The 27599-nt window shown below is 49.0% G+C and overlaps 1 protein-coding gene across 1 annotated transcript; it reads right to left on the minus strand.

Moving 5' to 3' along the window:
* Nucleotides 1-153: 153 nt before the first annotated feature.
* Nucleotides 154-27378, minus strand: LOC119164571 (uncharacterized). Its single transcript, XM_037416792.2, has 2 exons — nucleotides 26996-27378; nucleotides 154-1425 (listed from the first exon to the last, which is right to left on the minus strand). Exons 1-2 carry the CDS (start codon nucleotides 27269-27271, stop codon nucleotides 262-264), a joined length of 1440 nt encoding a protein of 479 aa, XP_037272689.2. The 5' UTR covers nucleotides 27272-27378; the 3' UTR covers nucleotides 154-261.
* Between the last annotated feature and the right edge of the window lie 221 nt (nucleotides 27379-27599).

The following is a 27599-nucleotide window of genomic DNA, read 5'->3' on the forward strand; positions in this document are numbered from 1 at the left end:
GTACAAGTAGGTGGCAGGAGAGACGTGGAGAGAGTAACGCGCAGATGTTGGAGAGAGGGAAGGAAGAGAGTCGCGCATGCGTAGCGCGGGTGCGGACGCCGGACACGTGACATACCCACGAGCAAGAGATGCTCCGCATCTAAAACACACGACGCATCTAAAAAGATTTTATTTTGCTTGCAACGAAGCTACCAGTACGGCCGCGCTCGCTTTCAACAAGTCTTCCGACATAAGCATATATAAAGAAACGTCCAGGACATGTCACTTCTCTTCGGTTATGTACTCCGGAACAAGCTCCCACACTATCCAAAGCTTGTCGTCAGTGACGTATCCTTCACGCTCCAGATCATCCAATCTAAACGAGCCGTCTCGAAAATACGACCCTTCGTTACTTGATTCTTCGGGTCTTCCATCGTAGTCCAGATTACCCCCAGTTTTTGCGATGAAGGAGCAGTGCTTGTCTTCCGACGGATGTTTGGCGGTCATCTTGACGCTATGATTGAACGGCCACTGAAGGAATTCGTCGATCACTCCCTTGTGCAGCTGAAGACCGGCATACAGTAAGACGTGATCACCTTCCTTTCTGAAGTACACTCCTGGCGACATGTGGTAGCCACAGATGTATATCTTTTCACTCGCGCAATCCCTAAAGCCTTTTGAGTGGGTGCTGTCGGTCATCGACTTTATATCCCTTACATAAAACTCATACCGATTAACGTCGATAGTGTTCAGGGCCAGTTCTTTTTGTCTACTCATTGTACTCGACTCGAAATCCTCCGCGGTGCGCTTCGCGTCACAAATGCCAGCGATACTTTCCTCAAAATGTCTACAAATTGTCCGCGTTGCATCCTGCAACTCTTTCCGAAACGTCTGTTTTAGCTCGTATTCGACTTCTCGCAGTGTTTTATTCGAATTGCTCACAGTCAGTGCAAGCTGGTGCATCTTTTCACCGTGGCCAACCAAACTTTCCTGGATGACTTCGGAAGACGATAAGCCCACCACAGCCTGGAACTCTTCACTCTCAGACGTTTTGCGTTCCCTTGACATTTGCTGCAGCGTTTCTTTCGTCGAGTTCATGCAATGAGAAATCTCGTTGAGGCGGTCACTTTGGGAGGTGTTATCACTGATGACTTGGTCTAGCCTGTCTTTCATTTCATCTCCTCGCACGTCCAGGCTCGCGTTGAGAGCCATCATCATCGCCTTTTGGTCATCGTGGTCAGACTTCTGCGGGGCACCGATCGTCGTAGACACCGTGTGATCCCTGCATTTGCTCCGTAGATGCCCGCACACATCGCGACGTAGCACGACCGTCGAACATTTCGGGCAAGACGTGTAGTGGTGCTCGCAGCCCTCGCGATAATGTTTGTTGATCTCCGCTGCGGCCAGGACCGTTTCACAGCCACGCTTTTCATTCCAGCATTTCACCTGAAACGAAACAAAGAAAGAGTTCTGGAGTGACCTATATACCATTATAGGCGAAAGTGCGTTTATTCTACCCCCCCCCCCCTCCCGCACCCTCCTCCTTTCTGCATGATGCCTTCCAGTTCCATTCAGCATGTGAAGTTTTAGCTAAGCTGACCGAGTGAGGAAAAACATGATGCCTTTAACATGTGCGTATAGTACGTAGCAAGGCTCTTGCCCAGAGAGTCCGTCAACCCGTCGGCGGTAGCTACAGAAGCCACAACCTACGAACTGCGCGTTCAATGCTGTGCCAAACTAAGCTACGGCTCGGACCTTACCACCAGTGAGGTTTTCACTTAAATGTCCGTTACTGCGCCGTTGCCGTCACCATTTTGCGGCCTTCAAGGGCGTAACCAATGGACATTAGAAAATAAAATGAGAAGAAAATATATATCCAGGATAAAATGGGAATTGAGTCCTGGCCCTCGGTGTGGCAGTGGAGTATTCTACCCCAAGACCACGCTAATGCTCGAAACTCATTTGCAAAACCACCTTATGCAGGCCTCATGTCGGGGAAGTAATCGCGCTAACCTATATGTAACAGAGCGAGCCAGAAGAGTGAAATAACAATCAGTCACCACACAATGCTAATTTCGCAACGTGTGTACAGTGATTTGATGCTTCCAACCAACTGCAAAGTGTTCAGCCATAATACTTCATTGTCACCAGCTACAAGCAGCATCAACAAACTGCACATAATCCCGCAAAGATATGTAGCTGGTACTTCATTTTTTACAGAAAGAGCAATAGTGGCGTATTGGGCGCTGTGCTACTTCATAAAAAAATATGATTTATGGCACAGTTGATATTTTGCTGAAAGCCATAACCTAAATCACAGTTTCCTTTGTCTCAACATGAAGTTGCGCTCATAACTTGCATTAGACAGTATTGTAACCGTTGGTAAACTTTAGTCCGCTTTAGTTCAGTTCCCTTCATGCAGTAATTGCCACAGTGTAACTAAAGCCGCAAATATTGCCCCCCCCCCCCCTCTTTTCGGTATTTCTTTATTAATCAGGCTAGGTCAAATGATATAAATTTATGTTATGTGATAAATGAATGCCACGCACATTTGAAGCATAACTAATCGTAAGACAGTCACGGTAGCTCCACGGCGTCGCATGCAAGACAGATACTCTCAACGTTGCTTTGGATTCCTACAAATTGTTAGCCTAAAAAAAAGAGTAAGCGAGACATTTGCAGATTGATATGTGAGTTTTAACGTCCCAAAAACACCGCATGATTATGAGAGACGCCGTAGTGGAAGGCTCCGTTAATTTCGACCACCTGGGGTTCTTTAACTTGCACTCAAATCGGAGCACACAGGCTTAGAGCACTTTCGCCTCCATCAAAAATGCAGCCGCCGCATCCGGGATTTGAGCCCGCAACCTGCGGGTCAGCAGCCGAGTACCTTAGCCACTAGACCACCGCGGCGAAGCGAGACAGATGTACAGATAACGCATCTTAGCCGCGCACTTGCTTCCTCTGAGGCACTTTTTCTCCCTTCTTTTATAACAAGGCCGTGGCAATAACCTCTAAAGTGTGCCCGTCGTCCCGAAGACACTCAGAGCATTTATGCATACCTCCAGCCACTTCATCACATTGAGATCATCCCTTGTCAAGAGCTGCAATGGTTTCAAGTACCACATGTTATTTAGTGCGAAGCATTTTTTTGCGTACTGCAAACACTTTTGTCGTCTATCCATCTATCCACCTATCTATCCATCTATCCATCCATCTATCTATCTACCTATCTATCTATCCGATTACGCCTGGTTGCTTTTGTAATCACCCTCGTAACTTGGCTTGAACAAAAATAAGTATGAGAAGGCAAGATGGTTTGATGAATATTACGCGTTGGTCAAGACATGAATAATGCCACAATCTCATCGCGTACGTCATCAAATGCGTCCCGCCAGACAGTCGCACATACTTGCAGGTGGGTAGGTGACACTGGTATGCGGGTATGTGCCACAGGCGATAGACACTTATAGTATCAAATCAGGGACAACGAAACAGTAATGGGCTGTTTTAACGGGTGAGCATTAAGAAAAACCTGGCATCGGCAGCATTGACCCGATGAATGCAAGGACTAAATGACAGGGTCCCAACAGGAATCAAACCCAAGCCTTCTGCGTGACAATCAAGCATTCTACCACAAAGCAACGCCACGGAACTTGCAAATAGGCCCTAATGTTTGTGAAACGTTAACAGTGGTTGTAGTACTGGCTATCAAATTTTATAAACATTACACACGTACTCCTATAACACACCCGTCACATTGGGTTAGCGTCAATCGTATTTAGGTGCCATACGCTGAAATCGGTTTATGTAGGAATGGGCTACCATCCTCGCGAGCACCAGCGCTTCTTATCAGCTTAGCGCTCCCGGTGTCCCTGCTGGCACCGTTGCGAAAGTGCTAACAACAGGTTATTTAAACATCTGCAACTCTTCAACATATGTCTGCGTGACCAATATTTATACACATATTTAGCCTCATTTCATGACGTGTCGCTGAATGAAAAAAATGCAACACGGTCAGCTTCTCTCCGCATCCTTCGTATAACGTCGATTCCCGATGTACGTGAAGTCTGCCGTATATTTTTCTCTTAATATCCCGTGGCGATATGACGAACTACGCAGAGTTTTTTTTTAACTAAGTGTTCTGGCTGAAAGAAGAAAAGTCTCGTCACTTTCAAGCTTCGTCGATCTGTGTGAATCATGTACCGGTGAAAACGAAAACGTGGCTGATACCCGTATATAGGAATCGGTATAACACGAAACTGAAACGTGTTTTACAGAGGTAGTTGAGCGTTTATTGTTCATTGTTTCAGCAACAGCAACAAATTGCAAAGCCACGTTAGGAACGGCAAGCAGCTCGAAATTCGCAACGCACACTTCAAGCAGAAAGCACGAACGAGCGCAGACAAACAGCTGTCACAGCTCAACACTTCAAGCGCGCTGTTCAAACAGAAAGAAAGATGCACGTATCGAACGCACAACACAAGTATACACAGGACAAGCGCAAACAACAGTCACAATTCTTTCTGCGTCGTGTGTCAGCAGCACGCTTTTTTCGTAAACGCGGTCATGGCGGCTTGCGAAGTGACCTTCGTTTCCCGAGGTGTTTGGGACGACGACGAAGTGATTCTGGCGTAGAACACTGCTGTCACTATCTGTAATTTTTCAAAGTTCTTCTGCGACTCTGTGGAAGACACCGTTCCAGTGACTGCGGCGATGGACGTGGATTCGCCTGGGCTTCCACCGCAACCATCGACGTCGTCCGCAGCTACCACGAGAAAGCGTACGGGCCACCCGAGTGATGCCGACAGCGAAGACACGCTGATTTGCTCTACGGCCAGCGACGAAAGCTCCGATGAAGGCGACTTTGTGTCTGTGACAAGGCGACAGCGAAAAAGAAGACTAGTGATGCCATCTCCAACAACAAGTAAGAATGTGACGACGACGCGAGAGCCCACGATATACACAATTATGTTTGTGCCGGTCGATGCGGCTCATAGTCTCAACCGGCTCAATCGGCAAGTCACGTCTAGGTTTCTTGAGGAACTCGCCCAGAGAGAGATCGCGGACGTGCGGATCAACGGCCGTAAGAATATCCTCGCCGTAGACGTCACTCAACGAAGCACATTGGAAGTGCTGAGCAACGTCAAGATGTTGGATAACATCAATGTTCGCTCATATATACCTGATGGCCGCGACTCTACGGCAGGCGTCATTTACGACGTCGACATTTCCATCAGCGAAAGTGACTTTGCTGCTCTCATCAAACCGGTGTCTGCAGAACTTACTATACTGCAAGCTCGTCGCCTTGGCAAATCACGCTGCATGAAGCTCGTGTTCAAGGGTGACAGCCTTCCATCGCAAGTCAAGGTCAGCCATTTTCGACACACAGTGCGACCCTTTGTACCGAAGCCCCTTCAATGCCGGAAATTTTATAGATTGGGACATGTCAGTGCTGTTTGTACAAACCTGGCTGTGTGCTCGCTATGCTCAGAATCACATAGCGCAGACGCTTGCCAGGCAGAACTTCGAAAATGTCGAAACTGTCATGGCCCTCACGAAGCATCGTCAAAAGATTGCCCAATCATGAAAAAGGAAATGCAAGTGTTGAGGCAATTGGTCCGGGATGGCTCAACTCACGCGGAGGCCGCTGCCCAAGTACGACGCCGGCGGTCTCGTCGCCGGAGGCCCCTGAGGAGACCCAGTGCTGAAGCAAGGATTGAACCTCACCAAACGACCGCCGGCATACCACCTCAAGCGTCCAGGCACGCCGACAACAAATCCTCCAAGCAAGACAAGAGCATCACCGGCTCGCCTGAAGCATGGCCAGCGCTGCCAACGATAGACCCACCGTTTGAGCCACCGCATCGCTCGTCTACAATCACTTCGGAACGAGAATGCGGTGATAGTCGCGACAAAGAAATCGTAGCCATGGTAAAGGCCCTTAAGAATACCATTCGTATGCTCCTCACTAGCATTCACAGTCCAGCTGCAAAGAGTGCACTTCAGTTAGTGGATGCGCTGAAGCCGGTGCTATCAAGTCTGGAAAGGCACCATGGCTCCGCCTCTGCAAGCCTTTCGTAAAGAGGTCAAAGGAGCTTCGATATTTCAGTCGAATGCCCGAGGCCTCAAGCCCCGCATTTCTGATATCCGACAATTTGTGTTTAAAAACCAGTTTCCAATTATTGTTATCTGTGAGCCAAGGCTACACAATGCAATACGACTATCCAGGTACGAAGCCTTCAAGTCCGCTACCTGCAACGAACAGAGTAAAGTCATTGTATATATTAGATGCGACCTTACCTATATCGAGCACCGTGTAGCACCTCACGATGACAACCAGTATGTCTGCTTGACAGTTAAACGTAGAGACCTCAATTTCACGCTTTCTAGGCGCATATATATCACCTTCAAACCGTTTTGAACCTGAAAGACTACGTGCACTGTTAACAGCCACACCTGGACCATGGATCATCACCGGAAATTTCAACGCTCAGCACCCACTATGGGGAAGTCAGAAGACAGACAGTCGCGGAAGGCAAGTATTCTCCTTTACTCTGGAGCAGCAGCTGCTTTGTGTAAACGACGGAAGCCCAACGTTTCTACGGGGAACGACATACAGCAGCTGCCTTGACTTGACATTTGTGTCACGAAGCCTAAATGGAAAGGTCAAGTGGTTCGCAGACTTTGAAACTCATGGATGCGACCACATACCAACTTACTTGAAGATCAAGGGCCTGGAAAAATCGCCAAACTACGACACTTCGACTCGCATCGACTGGAAAAAGTTCAGGTCACTGACGGAAAAAAGGTGTGAAGAAAAGAAAACGCCTCCTCTTGACACCCTCGAGGATATGATTAGAGGTGCTACTCAAGAAGCGACCTATCATATACAACATACTTCAGATTATAGTCAATATCAAGCGGAATTGGAACGGCTCAGAGCTATCCGTCGTCGCGCAGAAAGAAGATATAGGCGCACTAAGTCCATTCACGACTTGAAAAAAGCAAGGCGCCTACAGAAAAAAAATTCTGCGGCGAATCATTTCACTTCAATCCTTTCGCTGGAAACATCTGTGCGAATCTTTGGATTCACACAAGCCTTTGACGCAGACATGGAGGATTGTCCGTGGCCTACAAACATCACCACATCAACATCGCCCCTTCAAGTGTCTTTCTCTCCACCAAGGACGCACCGAAATTGAAGTAGCAGAAGATTTCTGCATGAAAGTTGCCGGTCATGCGTCCGCGTGCACCACGCGCCACCTAGAAAACGCTCCAGTTTTCCAGAGATTCAAGAATGGACACCTTTTTCTCTCTAGAGGAAATACAAGCGGCCTTGACGGCATGCAAACGATCTTCATCGCCTGGTCCAGATGGGATCATGTACATGGCTCTTTGCAACCTCGGAGAAGCAGCTCGACGGGCCCTTCTATCCGTGTACAACGACTTGTGGAGCAGCGGATTTATCCCTCATTCATGGAAATCCAGCCGCCTCATCCCTGTGCTTAAACCAGGTAAATCTTCTCTGCACTTGACCTCTTATCGCCCCATCGCGCTTACCAGCTGTTTCGGGAAAGTGATGGAGAGGATGATTTTGACTCGCCTAGAGTGGTACCTGGAGCGCCACGAGGTATACCCTCATGCTATAACGGGCTTTCGGCGTGGGAGGTCCGCAATTGATAACGTTATAGACCTGATCTCATCTGTTCAGCATCAAAAAAGACTGAAACGTTTATCTGCGGCGTTGTTCTTGGACGTGAAAGGTGCATACGATAACGTATCACATGAAGCCATTCTGGATGTCATGGAAAATGTTGAATTAGGGGGTCGGGTTTACCAATGGATCCACAGCTATCTGAAAGGCAGAACTTTCTTTGTACCGACGGAGAATGGCACAACAACGCACCATTGCAACCGTCGAGGTGTGCCTCAAGGCGGTGTTCTTAGCCCCACACTTTTCAATCTAGCGCTACTCGGCCTGGTTGATGCACTTCCAGAATCTGTCCATCTATCAATATATGCAGATGACATCCGCATCTGGGCGTCAGGCGTAACACGCCTTCATTTGCGTGCCCGGCTTCAGAGAGCGGCTAAAATAGCGACAAAGTACCTGGAAGAACGGGGACTAGAGCTGTCATCAGAGAAATGCTCGCTTATAGCATTCACGCATAAGTCTATGAGCCCATATGTTATTAAAATCAACGGACACACGATCAACTACGTGAAGACCCACCAATTCCTCGGAGTCATAGTTGATCGCGACCTCTCCTGGAGCCCTCACATCGCCCACATGAAAACTAAACTCACCATGACCACCCACGTACTGAGGTTTCTTGCTGGAAAAACGTGGGGTGCATCGGTACGAGCAATGCTCCAACTCTACACTGTTCTGTTCCTCGGTTATATGCGATACAGCTTACCCGTGCTTTGCGGGATCCGAAGAACAAACTTGCGCGTCCTCCAGTCGATCCAAGCCCAAGCCCTGAGAATATGCCTTGGTCTCCCGAGATGCGCGTCTACAGCAGCGACAGTCATCATTGCGCGTGATTATCCAGTCAACGCATACATCCGCGTAGACGCTTTGAGAATGCACATAAGAGATTTCGCTCGGCTTTCATCTCATCACCTCGCCTCACTTCGAACTTCCAGGCCCCACTCAGCGTTCAGCGCAACTGTAGCTCAGCATTGCGCAGTGCTTCCATAGCACTTCACGCATGCAGCACAGCCGCCGATACCATTATGATGCCTACACCAACTCAAAGCCCTTCTTACAATTCCTGGCATCCAAAATAAGAAAAAGTCGTCGCATCTAGCCCTGAAACAGGCCACATTACTTTTCCTGCAAGAGAAGCACAACGGACGCCTTCACATTTACACGGATGGCTCGGTGTCTTCAGTAAGCTCTGCAGGGGCGGTGGTTAAATTCAGATCACAATTAAATTCATGACATCGCATTTGACGTCGTCGACAGCTGCAGAACTTGAAGCCATTCGTGCAGCTCTGGAGTTTATAGTGAAAGAACCTTCGGGAATTTGGTCGATCTTCTCGGACTCGAAGGCATCTCTTCAATGTCTTATATCACCCTTTCGCCATGGACCTAATGAACAGTTAGTAGCTGAAATAAGGGTTCTTCATCACCAAGCAACCGAAAAACAGCACAGCATAGTGCATCAGTGGATACCAGGTCATTGCGGTATATATGGCAATGACCGCGCAGATGAGGCCGCTAGATCTGCACACGATGGTATCCAATACACAGCCATCCCGTTCTCAAGAACCGACGCAGCTACAAGACTTCGTTCGCTTGCACGTGACCTCACACTGGTACAGTGGAACTCAACAGACTTCACAAACGCGCGCCTGCATAACTTGGATCCCGATCTGCAGCTTCGTCTTCCCCCAAGGATATCTCGAGCTGAGGAGACTCTTCTATGCCACCTGTGGCTTGGAGTGGCTTTCACGAACGCATACTCTTATCTCATTGGGATGGCCAGCTCTACTACATGCACTTACTGCAGTTGCGAAGAAACCATTGCGCACCTTCTGTGTGAGTGCACCCATTTCAACGTGCAAAGACAAGAACTCACTGCAGCTCTGGATAGACTAGACAATCGGCCTTTGTCGAAACAAAGGATTCTGGGTCATTGGCCGAGCCCATTCTCAGCCCAGAAGGCTTTGAAAGCTTTGCTGCACTTTTTGCGGACAACTGGCCTCAGAGACAGACTTTAGTGTCTTATACTCTTTGATGTTGCCTTTCCTCTGTCGCAATTTTTTTTGTAATTTCTCCCTCTATTCGCAGCATTTCTTTTTAACATCTTTCATTCCCCTCACCCCTTTCCACAGCACAGGGTAGCCAGCCGGTCTAAGAACTGGCTAACCTCCCTGTCTTTCCGCTTAAACTTTCTTCCTCCTCCTCTTCGTTTCCCGAATAACGAGTCTGATAAGCGCGCGCGCAGTAGGGACCACGCTTCGTGGAGGTGGCGCTTCGTGGACGCGACTACCTTTACAGCACACCCAACACGAGCCCATCTCCCCATCTAGCCGCTGACAACAAAGATAACAAAAACGCACTAAAGTTTAGAGGCTATCACGACTGCGAAACAGTGTATGGTGTATATGCCGTTAGCATTTAGTTTTACCCCGCTCTGCAAGCACAAAAATTGTTTGTTTGCCGAGCGGGGTAAAACAAAACTCGCCAGTAAATCGTACATTTACTGATGGAAATGTGTTAAAATTCTGCAAACAGAACTTTTCTTTACCGAGAAAAATACCCCAAGTTTTGTCACTTTCGTTGGTGCGCTGTCAAGTTCGGGACTTGTTCGCTGCCAGAAACATGTTTGAAAGTCAAAACCTTGGACATACATTAAAAAAAAATGAACATTTTGCTCTAAGTGGCCCAAGCCTAAATCACAGTGGAGCTGGCAGTTTCCTAAGTAAATCCAGCAGGTTTTTACAAACACGAACACACTGCAGTCGTCAGGAATTTGAAAGCAAGTAGAACTGCAGGTCATGGTTTAGCTCCTCTCTGACAATCTCCGACGCATTGAATCGTTATCAATCAGTACTGATTGGGAATCTATTTTGCATTGATCGATTCAAGAGCTTAGCCACAATGAACAAAGTTTATCCCAGCATGTGTAGGCTTATTTGGTGGCTTACCAAAGCTAGAATTGATACTCGTTGATTAGTAACGATTGACAGACAACGGTATTAGTCGCAATTACATTTGTTATAATTAATGCATATGACTAATCAGGCTTAGGCTTAGTTCGACATAACTACCATCCTAATAATCAGTATCACCTTGATTGATATGTGGGGTTTAACGTCCCAAAACCACCATATGATTATGAGAGACGCCGTAGTGGATGGCTTCGGAAATTTTCACCACCTGGGGTTGTTTAACGTCCACCCAAATCTGAGCACACGGGCCTACAACATTTCCGCCTCCATCGAAAATGCAAAAATCAGTATCACCTTGAATACGGCTTCACTAACCTCATTGGAATTCCAATCGGGATCATTTGGCATAATTAGGTGCTTCAAGTATACTTATTACTCATTTATTTAGGACGCACTATGGTTAATTTGTATTGCTTATATTTATTCTGGTTTAACTAGCTCATCTAAGCATAAAATGGCAAAGACAAGCTGGGATAGGCTTAATCAGGCTCTTTTCAACACAATATTGCAAGCCGTACCCCATATCTTACCAAAAACGATTAACTTTCTTTTTCATGCCATAACGAATCTATGTGGTATTTACGCATCTTCATTTTTCAAATGTGTGTTCAGTACTTTCTGTACATTTTACAAATATCACTTATGATCTAATCTTTCTACTAACCTTTACTTAAATGGCATCCTGATCAGCTTTTTTTAAATGGTCCCTCACCAGCCTCTGAGAATAAATAAAAAAAACGAGCGTATTATTCTCTCCTGTCATTTCTAGTCCTTCTGGCGCAGTTCATGAGAGTCATTTCAGTGACGCATGTACAGTAGATATGCTAGATTGGTTTATATACGCGATATATCAGATGTTAATTATCTCCTGCGCTGTTTTGCCATGCAGCCGCTCTTCCTTGTTTCGCATGACTATTATGCGCGATCAATTGGTTTCACTTCATTGTGCGTGTTTCCGACTGCGCAAGCGGCGACAACAGCGTGCAGCCGACAAGTGCGACATCTTGGTAGGCCCAACGCTTAAGGCTGACATTGTTTACCCCTGGCGCCAAATTCGGAAACTCGAGAAGCTTGTGTTGCTTGAGAGTCCTGCCGGCTGGGGGAGTCAGCAACACCAATACGATAACTGAATGAATTGGTAAAGGCAACGCCAACCCACAACAGACACAGCATTGTAGCGTCACGTCGCGAAGTCTTTGGTGGCAGCTGTAATTGGAATAATGAAGTGAGGTTCCGCGACCGTAAAGTGGAGTTCAGTGTAAGATTCCAATGAATAAGCGTGGCATTATGCGCGATGTGGCGAAGTTCTCCCACGGCGTCAACCGTTGACAGGTGTATGAGCGGGGTGGGCGCTCCGTCGTGGGCACATCAAGCAGCGTTGTCTGTGATAACTGCCAAAGCGTAGAAACTCTGAACTATGTCCTGTGCCACTGTCCAGACTTTGAAGAAGATCGCCGGACTCTCCAGTGCGCCTTAAGGAGACTGGATGATCGACTCTTTACTCTAAAAAAGATCTTGGGTGCGTGATCTTCAAGTACATCAGCCCAGAAAGCCACACGAGCCCTTCTACAATTCTGGAGGGCAACATCACTGTGCAACCGCCCATGAAACCTGCACTGTGTGTTTTGCGCAATGTGTATCTCCTTTCCCTTCTCTCTTTTTAGTTTACTCCCCTCTCCCCTGTTTAGGGTAGCAAAGTGGACTTAGTCCAGTTATCCTCTCTATCTTTATGATATCTTCCCCCTCTCTCTCTCTGCACACTGGGGCACTTCATACCTTTTATTAGAGACGTGCGTTTCCAATAAGAAATTTCAATTTGGTTTCAAAAGGGGTGCGTGCTCTTCTAAGTGTTCAGGTACAATCGACATTTTCTGTGATCTAACGTAGACATGGGGTCCCGTTGTGACGTTACAGAGGTCAAGCAAGTATTGTTGGCGTCAGAAAACATTTGCGGAGAGCGCACAACACCCGGCAAAGACTGTTCTTCATCACCTATCTCGCTCTGTTGTCGGGCTCCTCTCAAAGTGGTTCTGGCTGCTTGCACCAAGAATGCTTTTCTTTTTTTCTAAGGATGACATACTCAAAGCATTCACATCGTTTCATTATTCACACCCGCGGGTCCCCCTAAAGGGAAACAGGGCGTTCATCGAACACTGAAGCGTGAGCACACGTTGTCTCAAGCAACGTTGACCTCAGCCGCTTCCCCACTGTGGGGCGCTAGTTTCCTGTGGTGTTTAAGCGGGCGTCTCGAATTGACGTGAGATCGTTTTGAATCAACGAATAATTATACGATGTGCTAGAGTTTTTAAGATTCAATTTCGGCGTTACCAGACGTGAAGCTACAACTTACAGTAAAAAAGTCGCAAAAACAAAACTTTCGGTGTCCGAGATCCTTCAAAGGACCCCTGAAGGCGAAAGTTTTGTGTGAGGGTTTATGCCATATTAGAAGACTCTGAGAATTACAATAACATAATGAGGACCCTATAGGTACATTTGCTTTAAAATTCTGGTTTTAATATGAAATATTTTTGTATAGGAGCTTTGACCCAACGTCTGGTAACGATGGGTGCGACTGTCTTTTTTTTAAGTACCAGTTTAGTACGAACCTTGCGGATTTATTCGGTATTTTTTAAATGCGAAGCATTTTTAGCGAACTTCGTCGACTATCTATCTATCTATCTATCTATCCATCTATTTAGCCACTTACGTTTGGGTGCTCTCAAGGTCACCCCCTTAACTTAGAGTGAACCAAAATTAGCATGGTAGGGTAAGATGGTTTGAAGAATATGACGCGCTGGTCAAGACCCGAATAATGACACAATCCCGTCGCGTACGTCATCAAACACTTCCCGCAAGACTATGGCCCATACTCACGGGCTGGTATGTGCCGTTGGTATGCGGGTGTGTGCACATGTGATTGACACTTAGCATCTACCCAGGAACGACGAGAACACACATGGGCAATTTTAACGCGCGAGCGTTAAAATACCCGACATCGGTAGCGTCGTCCCGAAGAATGCAAAGAATAAATGTCAGGGTGCCAGCTGGAATCGAACCCAAGCATTCTGCGTGGCAATGAAGGATTTTACCACAGAGCTACGCCAGGTCTCGGAACTACTTTTCAAAGAGACGCAGGGCTGGAACTACTTTTCAAATAGTAGTTGCAGTGCTGCCTACCCAATTTTATGAGTATTACATATGTACAGCCGGTTTTCGCTCTGCGGGGCGAAACATTGGGGCAGTATGAAGCTCTGACGTGGTTATCCTGACAACTAGGCCGTGCATACTCCTAATACACCACTTCAGAGCCTGCAACTGACTCAAGGTTTCGGCCCGCGAAGCCAAAACCGGCTGCCCGAGCACTCTACACAGACATGGCCACGGCTGTCTTTGATACAGCCGTCACGTCGGGTTAACGTCAATTGTGGTTAGTTGCCATGCGCTGAAGTTTATGTAGCAATGTCAAGGGCCAGCATCCTCGCGAGCATCAGCGCTTCATATCAGCTTCTGGTGTTGCTAATTCGCATGTTATATTTGGCATCGTTGCGCAAGTGCAAACGGGTATATAAACATTCGCAACTATTTGACATGTCTGTACGAGCAAAATTTGTACATATATTTAGCGTCATTTCATCACGTGTCACTCAATAAAAAATTGCAACACGGTAACTAATCTTCCTTACGCATGCTTCGTATAAGGTCGATTGCCAGGTACGTGGGATCTGCCGAATTTTTTTTTTCAAGTCAGTCATTCATTGTTTTTGCCAAGGATCCCGCACACCACAAGCGTAATAAAGCATGGGGCGAACGTTTGTTGAATACGCCGTTGATTTTAAACACGCCAGCGCATGTCTCAGGTTTCACTGAATTCACAATACCACTAACAATAGGTAGCGCACAGTACGATTCGATATGGCGCGCTGAAGAGGGTCAACACGCATAGGGACAAATAGGACTTGCGGACGTACGGACTGTGCCACTTTCACCGGCTAGTCATGAGCTGCGCTTAAATGTTACTTTTTGAAACCATGGAAGCTCGCCACCCGATTATTTGCCGTGGTGTCAAAAGTTATATTTTAGCTCCGTCGCTATGCATGAACGACTCTTTGCGAAATCCTGTGCGTTCTACAAAAGTTCACAGCTTTGCCACAAAGGCGAAGCAATGAACGCGATAAAAAGAAATCGGAAGGTCGAGCGTAGAATGGCAAGCATATCGAAACGTTCCCCGTGTTTTTCACGCACAAATGACGCACGAAACGTACTCACGGGTACATATGAACGCGAATAAGCGTCTTAATTGTTACTTCGCTGTGTCAAAAAGCGCGCTCTTTTTCACAAACTGAGACTGTGCAACGACTACAGTGACCTTTGTGGGCCCAGAAACTACAACGTAACTGTTCCTGAAAGCCCAAGGCCAGCCAAGACGTACGATCCTCCCCACCGCGCTGTCAGGGCGCGCGAGTGAGCGTCGATCGCCCCCTTCTCCACAGCGCAAAGTACACGTGGGAGATGAGAGCGCGCACCGTCGCGTCATGACGATGTGGCGACACGCGCTCATTGCGCCATCTTACTGGTAATGCTGAAATCACGATAGCTTCCCCGAGATTCCCATCAGCAGCGGTAAGTGGTAGATACAGATAGCTTGCCGTTTGAACGTTCAAGGAGGTGCTCCTCTGTGGCTCAATGGTTAATGCTTCGCACTCATGAACGATTCAGAGGTCTCAAGTTAGATTCCGCGCAACGGGTTTTTTTTCTGGATTTTTCGTTCCGTTTATATATATATATACATATATATTGTTAAGGCGTTTATTAGCCGGCCCACAGCGAGCAAGCACAATGGCGACAGTAACGGCCAAGCACGGGCTCTCAGCGCGAGCGGCGTCCTTGTTGGGTAGCCCCACTAGAAGGTACTCAAGAGTTCGACCCATTTCATAGTTCGGAGGATTCGCTACAATTACCCCGGGGTCGAAGAGGGAGCCGCCTGGCGACCTAACAGCTTGTTATTATGAGCGGGTCATAATAAGCCTTCAGGCGCTCCACGTTGACGATGTCTCGCCCACGGCGGCGCATGTCCGAAGATTGTTCAACGGGTTCGATCAGATAGTTGACGGGTGAGGTGCGCTCGATGACACGGTAGGGGCCTTCGTATTTGGGACGTAGTTTAGAAGAGAGGCCAGCGGCAGAGGTCGGGATCGAGAGCCATACAAGCGCACCAGGAAGGAATGTGGGCTCAGAAGTGGTGGAGCCATCACGGATACTCTTCTGCCGCTCTTGCTCTTGCGTCGTAAAAGTCTTGGCAAGCTCGCGACATTCTTCAGAAAGCCTGGCTGTCTCGGAAATAGGTGTACACTCAGATGGATCCGGCGTGTACGGGAGTATCGTGTCCATGGTGTGCGACGGGTGCCTTCCGTACAGCAAGTAGAAAGGTGAAAAACCAGTCGTGCTCTGAGGGGCGGTGTTGTAGGCGTTGGTGACGAAGGGCAGTATATTATCCCCATTAGTGTGGTTGGCAGCGACATACATAGAAAGCATGTCGCCGAGGGTGCGGTTAAAGCGTTCGGTGAGGCCATTCGTCTGTGGGTGGTAAGCAGTAGTTTTGCGGTGGACAGAATGGCACTCCGTCAGAATGGCTTCGACGACTTCCGACAAGAAGACACGGCCTCGATCGCTGAGAAGCTCTTGGGGTGGTCCGTGGCGCAGTATAAATCGATGCAGCAGGAAGGACGCAACATCGCGCGCAGCAGCCGCAGGGAGAGCGGCGGTTTCGGCGTATCGCGTCAAATGGTCAACGGCAACGATGGCCCAGCGGTTACCAGCCGACGTCAGAGGAAGTGGTCCATACAAATCGATACCTACGCGCCCAAAGGGACGGTCAGGGCAAGGTAACGGTTGTAGACTGGCGTGCGACATGTGAGCTGACGGTTTACGGCGTTGGCAAGTGAGGCAAGAGCGAACGAACTGCTGCACATAGCGGTTTATCCCGCGCCAGAAGTAGCGTTGTCGAATGCGATGGTAGGTTTTGAATACCCCAGAGTGCGCGCATTGCGGATCAGAATGGAAGGATTCACATATCTCTGACCGCAGACTGCGGGGTATCACGAGTAACCACTGCCTCCGTCGGCGTCGTAATTGCGTCGGTGTAGAAGGCCGTCACGAATGGCGAAATGGCGAGCTTGACGACGCAATGCACGCGTGGATGGCACGCGTGGATGGCTAGCAAGTCGATCAGCGGGCCGATCCAATTATCCTTTCGCTGTTCGGTAGCGATTATGTCAACGTCAATGGCAGAAACAGCAGCCGAGGATACTGAGCAGAGCACATCACCTTCAGGCAGAGGGGAGCGCGAGAGGGCGTCGGCGTCAGCATGCTGGCGTCCGTTGCGGTACAGCACGCGGATGTCGTAGTCTTGTAAACGAAGAGCCCAACGGGCGAGACGGCCTGAGGGATCCTTCAATGATGAAAGCCAGCATAGTGCATGATGGTCGGTGACGACATCGAATGGGCGACCATACAAATACGGTCGAAACTTTGTAAGAGCCCAGACGATCGCCAGGCACTCTTTCTCCGTGACGGTGTAGTTTGTCTCAGCTCTCGTGAGCGTACGGCTTGCATATGCTACGACATATTCAGGGAATCCGGGTTTGCGCTGCGCCAGGACAGCGCCGAGGCCTACACCGCTGGCGTCTGTGTGCACCTCCGTCGGGGCCGTAGGGTCGTAGTGGCGTAGAATGGGAGGAGACGTCAACACATGGCGGAGCTTCGCGAACGCGTCGTCGCACTCAGACGACCACGAATTGAGGGACCCGTTACTTCCAAGGAGCTTCGTCAGCGGTGATATGATCGTGGCAAAGTTTCGTATGAAGCGTCGGAAGTACGAGCACAGGCCCACGAAACTACGCAGTTCTTTGACGGACGCAGGTTTGGGGAATTCGGCCACGGCCCGAAGCTTGGCTGGGTCAGGAAGAATGCCATCCTTGGACACGACGTACCCAAGGATGGTGAGTTGCCGTGCTGCAAAGCGGCACTTCTTCAGATTTAGTTGCAAGCCGGCATCGCTGACACGTGCAAAAACTTCTTTCAGACGTTGGAGGTGCGTAGAGAAATCTGGAGCGAACACAACAGCGTCATCGAGGTAACACAAGCACGTGTGCCATTTCAAGTTGCGCAGAACGGTGTCCATCATGCGCTCAAAGGTCGCAGGGGCATTACATAGACCAAACGGCGTGACGTTGAATTCGTACAAGCCGTCGGGTGTGATGAACGCAGTCTTCGGTCGAGCGTCATCAGCCATGGGTACTTGCCAGTACCCCGAGCGCAGATCGAGAGAAGAAAAAAATTCGGCTCCGTGAAGGCTGTCAATTGCGTCATCGATGCGCGGCAGTGGGTAAACATCCTTGCGAGTGATCTTATTGAGCCGTCTGTAGTCCACACAGAACCGCGCAGAACCATCTTTCTTCGCAACAAGAACAACAGGAGACGCCCATGGATTGTCCGAGGGCCGAATAACGTCGCGTCTGAGCATATCATCAACCTGCTCGTTAATTTTCCGACGTTCAGCAGGCGACACGCGGTATAGAGACGTTGCCGTAATGGTGGATGGGCACCAGTGTCGATACGATGCGTAACAGCGGACGCACGACCGAGAGAACTTCGCCCGACATCGAAAGAAGAACGATATTCTCGCAACAGGTTCAGTAGCTGGGAACTCTGTACCGACGTGAGGTTGTCATCAATGTAAGGGCCAAATACATCAGGAGATGATGAATCAGAAGTGGAAACAGCACTGATGGTACTCAAATTGGGACAACGCGAGTCATCAGGTACGTCCAGGACTTGTGCGTTATCCACTGGTTCCACTCTGCCGAGACATTCCCCTCGAACCAAGGTAACAGTGTACGGGGATGGGTTGGTCACGAAAATAGAGGCGTTGCCCTGGGTGATTTGCACGGTCGCGAAAGGTACTAGCAACCCTTTCCTTCGGCAAGCACGGTCGGATGGCGAAACGAGTGCAATTGTGTCGGAGAGTCCAGCGCAGTAGACAGATACACCCATCGTGGAGCTTAGAGGCACTATGGTATCGTCTTTCACGAGAATCTTGCTCACTTTCGAAGAACTGTCTTCCGGCGTCAAATGCGAGAAGGGGGAGAGTTCAATTTCGGCGGCGGCACAATGGATGACGGCGTCGTTGCGGGAGAGAAAATCCCACCCCAGGATGACGTCATGAGAGCATGCGGAAATGATGATGAATTGGGCGACATACAGAACGTCCTGAACGACAACGCGAGCTGTGCACCCTGCTGTAGGATGGATACGATGCAAACAGGCGGTACGAAGGGACAATCCAGAAATTGACGTCGTCACTTTACGAAGCAAGCGGCAAAATTTTTCGTCCATAACGGATACTGCAGCTCCTGTGTCAATAAGAGCAAATGCGTGAACACCGTCCACAAGCACGTCGATGACATTAGATGGGCGGCTCTGAGGGCTTTCACAATGCGATAGCATCGCAGTCCTTGCCTCGGGGACTGCGACGACTAGTTTTCCCGCTCGTGAGCAGCTGAACTTGGCCGCATGGGGGACGGGGAACGACGTCGTGGAGACGGTGACCTACGAGAAGATGAAGCTAGGCGAGTTTGTGGTGGCATAGACGGCGTTTCCTCGTGATAGGTACGCCTGATCTGGCCAGCAACAGGCGACGAGATATGATCGTCTGTACGCGAGTGCAATAACGTGCTACGTGGCCGGCGTAACCGCAGGCAAAGCAAATGGGCCGGTTGTCGGATGTGCGCCATCGGTTCGCCGGGGTAGGTCTTGTCCATGACGCAAGAGCCGATGGACGGAACGGTGGCTGGAAAGGCTGCAGGGGGTGCTGGAGCTGAGTCTGAGAGGTCACGTCAACATACGTAGCCGGCATACCCGCTGCAAAGGATGGAGGTCGTGCGGCAGCTTCGGCGTAAGTCAGTGGGGCGGGCGCTTGAACGACTGGAGGCGGCCTGGCGACCACTTGGGCGTAACTTGGGGGTACAGGAGCCGGAAGCTGTTGTGGGTGGTACGCAGGCATGACCTCCGCTATTTCCTGCTCAATCGCTCGGCGGATGGGGGGGAAAATGGTAGTGGCCGATTGTTGAGCAGCCGGTGGGTGGGCAAAGGGCAGGAGAGAGAACTGCCGTGCGATTTCCTCGCGTATGAAGGACTTGAGGTCTGCCAGCAGTGCCACGTGGTCACAGCTCGCCTCCAAGCCTGCAAGCCCTGCATTTCGTGGTGTGGAGCGACGGGTCATCGAACGCTGCCGGCGGAGCTCCTCGTACCTCTGGCACAGCGTGATGACCTCAGCTACTGTGCCTGGGTTTTTGGCAAGCAGCATCGTGAAGGCATCATCGGCAATGCCCTTCATGACGTTCCGGATCTTGTCTGATTCGGACATGCTGTCGTTGGATTTCTTGCATAGGTCCAGGACGTCTTCAATGTAACTGGTGAATGATTCACCAGCCTGCTGAGGGCGTTCGCGTAAGCGCTGCTCGGCTTGCAGCTTACGAACGGCAGGGCGGCCAAAAACGTTGGTGATAGCGGTCTTAAAATCGGACCAGGTTGCGAAATCAGACGCGTGGTTGTTATACCACATGCCGGCCACACCCGCGAGGTAGAAAACCAGGTTGCCGAGTTTACCTGCCTCGTCCCAATGATTGGGGACGCTGACGCGTTCGTACATGGCGAGCCAGTCCTCGACGTCGGTGCCATCCGCGCCGGTGAAGACAGGTGGGTCGCGGATGCGGGGGACACCGGAACATGGCGTCGGCGCAGGAGGAAGCGTTTGCTGGGCGGCGTCTTGTTGCATGGTTGAAGGCACGGTACGGGATCTAAGCTCCAAGGGCATCGAATGTGAACCGAAGATGTTTGAAGGGCACAGCACTCTCCACCAAAATGTTAAGGCGTTTATTAGCCGGCCCACAGCGAGCAAGCACAATGGCGACAGTAACGGCCAAGCACGGGCTCTCAGCGCGAGCGGCGTCCTTGTTGGGTAGCCCCACAAGAAGGTACTCAAGAGTTCGACCCATTTCATAGTTCGGAGGCTTCGCTACAATATATATATATATATCGATTATTTATTTGATTAATTATTTACTTAATCAAGCGATTGATTGATACGTGGGGCTTAACGTCGAAAAACCACCACATGATTATGAGAGACGCCGTAGTGGAGGGCTCCGGAAATTTCGACCACGGGGTGCTAAGGCGTGCACCCAAATTTGAGCACACGGGCCTACAACATATATAAAGATACGTATACATATACGGTGAGTGACCCCAATGTCGACGCCAGCGGCAAAATACAGCCGATAGTGTCCATATAATAGCCACTGCAATAAAAAAGTGCTCGATCTTGCTCGAGCCTGCCTGGCGGATTTGCCGCAGCAGTATAGGCCGCACGCGAGTAGCGTCAACGTCGCTGCACTAGACTGCATATTTAACGTGGCGATGTTTCCAACATATTACGCCGTCGTTATTTCTCGCGCTGTCACGAACATGGAGGTTCTTTTACAACGAAACCCAAGCATTTAACATCCCTTTAAGAAGCGCATGTTCACAGTCATTCTCAGAATCTAGCCATGCGCTATTGACTGCACTCGGATGTTGCAGGTTCCATGAGCGCGACCGAAACATGAATTTCGAAAAGAATACGCACGTATGCTTTTCGCAGCATAGAAATTGCGAAAATTCGTGGAACAACAACGCCGTTCGGGAGATACCGGTGAAGTACAGGAGAAGTTAGCTGAGAGGCATGGATTGTTGTAACTGCACGTTTCATCGATCTAACACCATTTTACATCAGTGGTCGAGCTCGAGCGTGTTGGCTGCATGCGGCGTTCCATAATAGATAGTTTTAGTACTGCGTACGTGTCGTACGTGGCGGCGTTGCGTACGTAAGGATGCCACGTTTTGCGCAGTGCGCATGCACAGACCGCAGCACACACGTATCGCGTTACGTACGCACGCATGCGCTGCGTGCTGACTATCATCGTAAAATGAAACCTGAACAGGGGCAAGCCTTCGCGATAGTGTAGTGCACGCCATCCACTTATCACTACGAACAGGCACGCATATGTGCGGAAAGCTGCCGAACAGGTTGCGCGAGCCTGTCATTGGTGATCACTGGATGGCATGCACTACACTATCGCAAAGGCTCGCCGCTGTTCGGGTTTCATTTGATGCTGATAGTACGTACGTACGAGGTGGTCGCTCCGCTCTCGAACATGTCTCCCAAATGGCGGCACCAAAGGCGTTTACCGTCTGTACAGTGGCTAGCCACTGTACCGTCCGTATGCCGTCAGTTTTCAGTGGCTACGGTCACGGTATAGCCTACTACAGCGGCTATAAATATGGCCATAATCCGGCTAGCACACTTGGATTGATTGATTGATTGATTGATTGATTGATTGATTGATTGATTGATTGATTGATTGATTGATTGATTGATTGATTGATTGATTGATTGATTGATTGATTGATTGATTGATATGTGGGGTTTAACGTCCCAAAACCACTATATGATTATGAGAGACGCCGTAGTGGAGGGCTCCGGAAATTTAGACCACCTGGGGTTCTTTAACGTGCACCCAAATCTGAGCACACGGGCCTACAACATTTCCGCCTCCATCGGAAATGCAGCCGCCGCAGCCGGGATGCGAACCCGCGCCCTGCGGGTCAGCAGCCGAGTACCATAGCCACTAGACCGCCGCGGCGGGGCAGCACACTTGGATTGGCTCAGATTGACCTTCAACAACACGTACTTCTATATTGATGTACCAGATGGCGCAACACGCTTCATGTTCGTTACGTACTCGGGTGCTAAGGCGTGCTAAATTCCCATTCGTGGCAAACGACGCCACGTAACGCAAGGCGCTTGCGTGATGCGTACGTAGCATCCTTCCGCAGTGCTAAACCTCTCTAATATCCACAGTAATCGCGCAACATGCAATGCACACGAAAACTCATGCTTTTGTTTTGACCTTGCATGCTGAAATATATTAAACGCTAAACACCACCAAAGGCACTTACGAGCGTAAAAGAAAAAATTAACCCACGAGGCAATGTAAAGTGCAACTCGCTCCTCGTGATCTAGCAGCTGATCGACCATCGTCTCCGTCACTGTCGGTGACGTTGACAGCTTTCTACGTCCAGTGAACAATCGTCATCGTCAAGGTTGTTTCTTTCAGCATCACTGCTGAAAGCAATCAGAAGAATTCTCTCCGCCGAACGACTTCGACAACACCGCGTCACTCGCAAGGTTTATCTGGGCGTGGATAACATTTCGCTCTGAAACCCGGCAACAAGCGAATCTCTTGCAGTGTGCGCCATATATCAACAAACATACGCAAACAAGCGGCGCAGCCTTGACCAAGTAGAATATTTCTAGTTCACTGTACCCAAGTTTTGGAAAAGCAAGTCACGAGTCTGCGCTACTTTCCGCGTACAATGAATGTTACGGGATTCATGCACTAAAAAAAAAACAAACTGGCAATTGCTATAAGCACGTAAAACACGGTGTGTTTCAACTGCAAAGTTCAGACGATAACATTTAACTAATTTACGTGGCTACAGAAAATCTTGCACGTCGCGTCTCGTAAGAACGGATCAGCTTATTTATCGTGTCACAGAGGGCCCAGTTGGTTCACTAATGCAGGAAACATGCAAAGTGGTGAGCGTTCATTTTTTAGGGGCGAAGCTCCTTATGGCGTGGCTTGTGCGTCCCTCGTAGTACGTAACCACCAGTGGCACCAGTGGCACATACCCGAAATAGCGGTCGTTACGATTTTGACCTCCAAGGTGGTTCCGGTGAGAGACTTCTTCTGTGCGTTGTTGAACAATAAAAAATAGTGCTCAGTGTACACGTCAATAGCTGCTAATGGGGAATGAGAGACAGGAGCGTTCGGCTTTTAGTTAACGCGCAGGCTGCGATCACCATTAGCAGCCATTGGCATGTACATTGAGCACTATCTAACAAGAAAGGGTTGCTACGTTTTACTCGCTGGGTGTAACCTCCTTAGCTTTAGGAAGGTTTAGCGAGCGTTGAGCCGCAGTGCCATGAATACATTGAACTTTTATATACCATGAATTAACTCGAGGTGGTTAAAAATGGGAACTAGATAGGAAGCGCAAGCCGTAAGAAAGTAAAAGCCGAATTCTCCGCCTCTCATTTCCCATTAGCAGCCATTGGCATGTACATTGAGCACCAGGAAATGGTGCTACGTCATACTCGCTGGGCGTAACCTCCTTGGTTTTAGAAAGGTTTAGCGAGCGTTCGGCCGCAGTGCCATGAATACAGTGAACTAGTATATACCATGAACTCGAGGTGGATAAAGGTGGGAAGTGGACCCGAAGCGCAAGCCGTAAGAAAGTGTGCGCGTGCCACCTCTCGTTTAGTCCTTGGAATGTCCGCTGGATGGCGGTGTTTCTATATGGGGAATATATGGTGAAAAGATGCGAGATGGTGGTACTTGGAGTGTTGAATAGATGGACGAACGGACACACAGACAGATGCATGGATGGACGCATGAACGGACGCAGGGGCGGATGCATGAACGAACGCAGGGACGGACGCACGAACAGACGCACGCACGGACGGGCTGATGGACGCATGGACGGTCACACTGACGGACGCATGGACGGACGGAGGCAAGAACGAATGGACGGACGAATTCTTCGCCCACTCTCCATCATTCACTCCGTGGATATGCTGCCATTTTTGCTAACGCATTAACACTGAGCCTAGAAGAGCCGAACAAGGGAGCGTCTGCCGACTGAACAATCCTTGAAAGGACGCTCCTAAATCCCGCTTGGCGGCGCCACAGTCTATGAGCATTGCGAATCCATGGAGTTCAATAACCTGGCGGCCTTTGCAACTACTGAATCGACATGAGCATTCCATGAGCAGACCGCTGAAAACGTCACACCTAAGTTTATATACTGCAATTTTCATATTAATATACTATTGCTGATAACGCACTCCAAGGTTGATTTGATATGTAGGGTTTAACGCCCCACAACAACCACATGATTATGAGAGACGCCATAGTGGAGGGCTCCGGAAATTTCGACCACCTGCGGTTCTTTAACGTGCACCCCAATCTGAGCACACAGGCCTACGGCATTTCCGTCTCCATCGGAAATGCAGCCGCCGCACCTGGAATTTGATCCCGCGACCTGCGGGTCAGCAGCCGAGTACCATAGACCAGCGCGGCGGGGCCGCACTCCAAGGTTAACATTCTTTACGCGTGAAATTAGCATGAACGCATTGTTTCGCACTTAAGGTCATTTTTCATTTTGAACACCATTATTTAACACTCAACAAACGACCTTGAAGCAAGGCGACATCTCCATTTCTAGTTTTTCTGTGCAATTAAGGCGCACTCACCTGCAAAAAACCGTATTGGAACCTATTCCTGTCCAAATGTCATTTTTATATATATTGAAAATGAAAGTGGACCCAGGAGTGAGCCTCGTGGCACCCCCGCTGTTATGTTTACAAAACTTAATTTCTTGCCTTTTAATACTACGCACCGTCGGTGGTCCGAGGGATACTTTTCTATCCGTGCCCGAACTGCGCGGTAAATGTTTAGCGCTGCAAGTTTAAGTAAAACAGTGCGAAGTCACGGAAGCCCCAAAAGTGAAATAGACTTGCCTGCCACTATATATTTGAGAGGGTAAAATTCAATTATCTGTGTTGTGCAAGATAAGCCTTTACGAAACACACGTTATTGAGAGACCAGCAGGTTGCTTGTTGATAAATGTGTCATTTCCTTACACCGTGTGTTGTAATAACTTGACGTAAGCGACATAGGCCCATAGTTCGTTACGTCATAGTTAGACCCCATTTAAGAAATAGAAGCGAATGTGCCATTTCCCAGTCGTCTGGGAAGGCACCGGAGGAAATAGACTTGGTCTAGATTACGTGCGAACAAAGCCAAATTGACTGAGAACACTGCTTTATTAATCGAGGTGGAATACCGTCCGGTCTATTGCCTTATTATCGATAATCTTGTTTAGTAATGCCCAAGTTCTGTGCACAGTTCACTACTACATAATAGGTACTAAACTTGTACATTGCAAAGAACTAGAGCTATAATTCGGCAAGTGTAAGGAACAAAAATAGTTGTCTCCACAGGTAGCCTTCTCAGTATCAGCCAACAACTCCTCATTATTGAAGAGGATTTTGGCGATTCCCGGCGAATCTGTTCCGCAGCATTTCATGTATTGCCAGTGCACCTTTTAAATGTTTTTTATTTTGGTGTCAAGTTTTTCAATGTGGCACCACTTAGCTTCTTTTATATTCTGCTTGAACTCATCAGTCACATCATTTAAGCTTTCAAAGTGACAACGACTGTTAGATTTTTTTCTTTTTTTTAATACATGTGCCTTCATTTTCATCTTTTCACTCCATGTTTTTTTTTTTTTTTTTCACGTTTTAACTCTACCGCATCCGATACCGGGAATCTAGGTGTCTGCAAGCTCCTGCATTTTTGTTTAAGCTTTTGCCGCAATCACACACAACGTCACAATCATTTGAGAGGATTAAAAAGCGGCATATTATCAAGCAGATTCCATGATATACTAGCGTAATCACCTCGATCATGTAGGTACACCGATCTCCTCTCTTGTTTCGCTTGTATCCCATTGTTGGTTTGAGCAATGGCGATGACAGCATGGAGGTCACTTATTACCGGAACGACATTTATTGTATTCACCATATTTAGCGAGTTGCAGGAAACGAAGTCCAATGTATTTAGTGCCACGTGTAATGGCATATTGAATTAACCCACAAGAAATAACAACACTTTTCATCTTCCACCCGCTGTCATCTCACAAGTTCCATCACGCCAAGATAATTATCAGGCAAATCAAAGTCTCCCGCCAAAATGAACGCGTGGCAAGCAGCTTTCAAAACAATTTCATGCGAAAACTTTAACGCGGTTACAGACAAGTTAGGAGGCTGACAGAAAATGCCCTGCTACGAACGAGGAATTTTCTTGCATAATAACATTGCACCACACCATGACCTAACTAAGATCAATCGTAAGAGCGACGAACCAAAGGATACACGCCCCCACCCGCGGGGGATCTATCTTTGCGATGAGCAAAAGAACACTATCTCTAATAGAAGGATTCCGCCGTGATTCAGTTCCGAATACTGGAACTGCTTTCACAGGGCATTTATTTTTGACGGTAAAGCATCCGGCCCCCCTACCAGGGCATGCTCCCACTTTTCTGACATGTGCTTATTGAACATTGGCGAAATCTTCGTGGAAAGCATAGCACGCTCGCATTCTCTCACCTTCCGACTGAGCAGGTTCTGCGCAGGTAGCTCTCTCCACTCGACGTCATCCTCCAGAAAGGGGTCCCCCTCGATCGGACAGCCGTCGAGCAGGCATCGCTCGTAGCAGCCTCTGCACAGAACGTGCCGGCACGACAGGAAGGCGGTCACGCGGGGCAGCACGCCACACACGCTGCACACTCGGTGCGCCGGCACGGGCTCGACGAAGTGCAGCGGTCTCCAGTCCAGTTCGGCGCTGAAACCGCACAGCGTGTACAGCTGAGACGGCGAAGCCATGGAGAGCCGACGGCGGTGCGTTGTGCGCGCTCCGCTTCCGCGCCTCGCAATGCCACCCGGCCCGCGCCAAGCCTATCTGCGGCTGACATTTCCTGATTGTTCGCCACGCCGCTTCGTGACGCAGCCGCCGGGAAACTCGCCAGGCCGAGTGCAACGATTTAGACGCGCGTCTTTTTTATCCACGTTGCGGGACGCTGGCACCCGGAGTAACGAACGATAACGATACGCCTGTTTGAGAACAATTTCATGCAAAGCATACGTTATAAGTGTTAGACAAATTAGTTCTTTTCGACAAAACGTTGGCGTCAGAACAAACAAGGGCACGCCG

The sequence above is a fragment of the Rhipicephalus microplus genome, chromosome 8, assembly GCF_043290135.1.
Source record: "Rhipicephalus microplus isolate Deutch F79 chromosome 8, USDA_Rmic, whole genome shotgun sequence".
In the NCBI taxonomy this organism is placed as follows: Eukaryota; Metazoa; Arthropoda; class Arachnida; order Ixodida; family Ixodidae; genus Rhipicephalus; species Rhipicephalus microplus.

What these genes read in the sequence shown, in the direction of transcription:
- LOC119164571 (XM_037416792.2), bottom strand. Translation starts at nt 27,271, where the DNA reads ATGGCTTCGCCGTCTCAGCTGTACACGCTGTGCGGTTTCAGCGCCGAA. An exon ending in AGAACCTGCTCAGTCGGAAG is followed by an intron (nt 1,426 to 26,995) that starts GTGAGAGAATGC and finishes GTTTCGTTTCAG; the next exon opens with GTGAAATGCTGGAATGAAAA.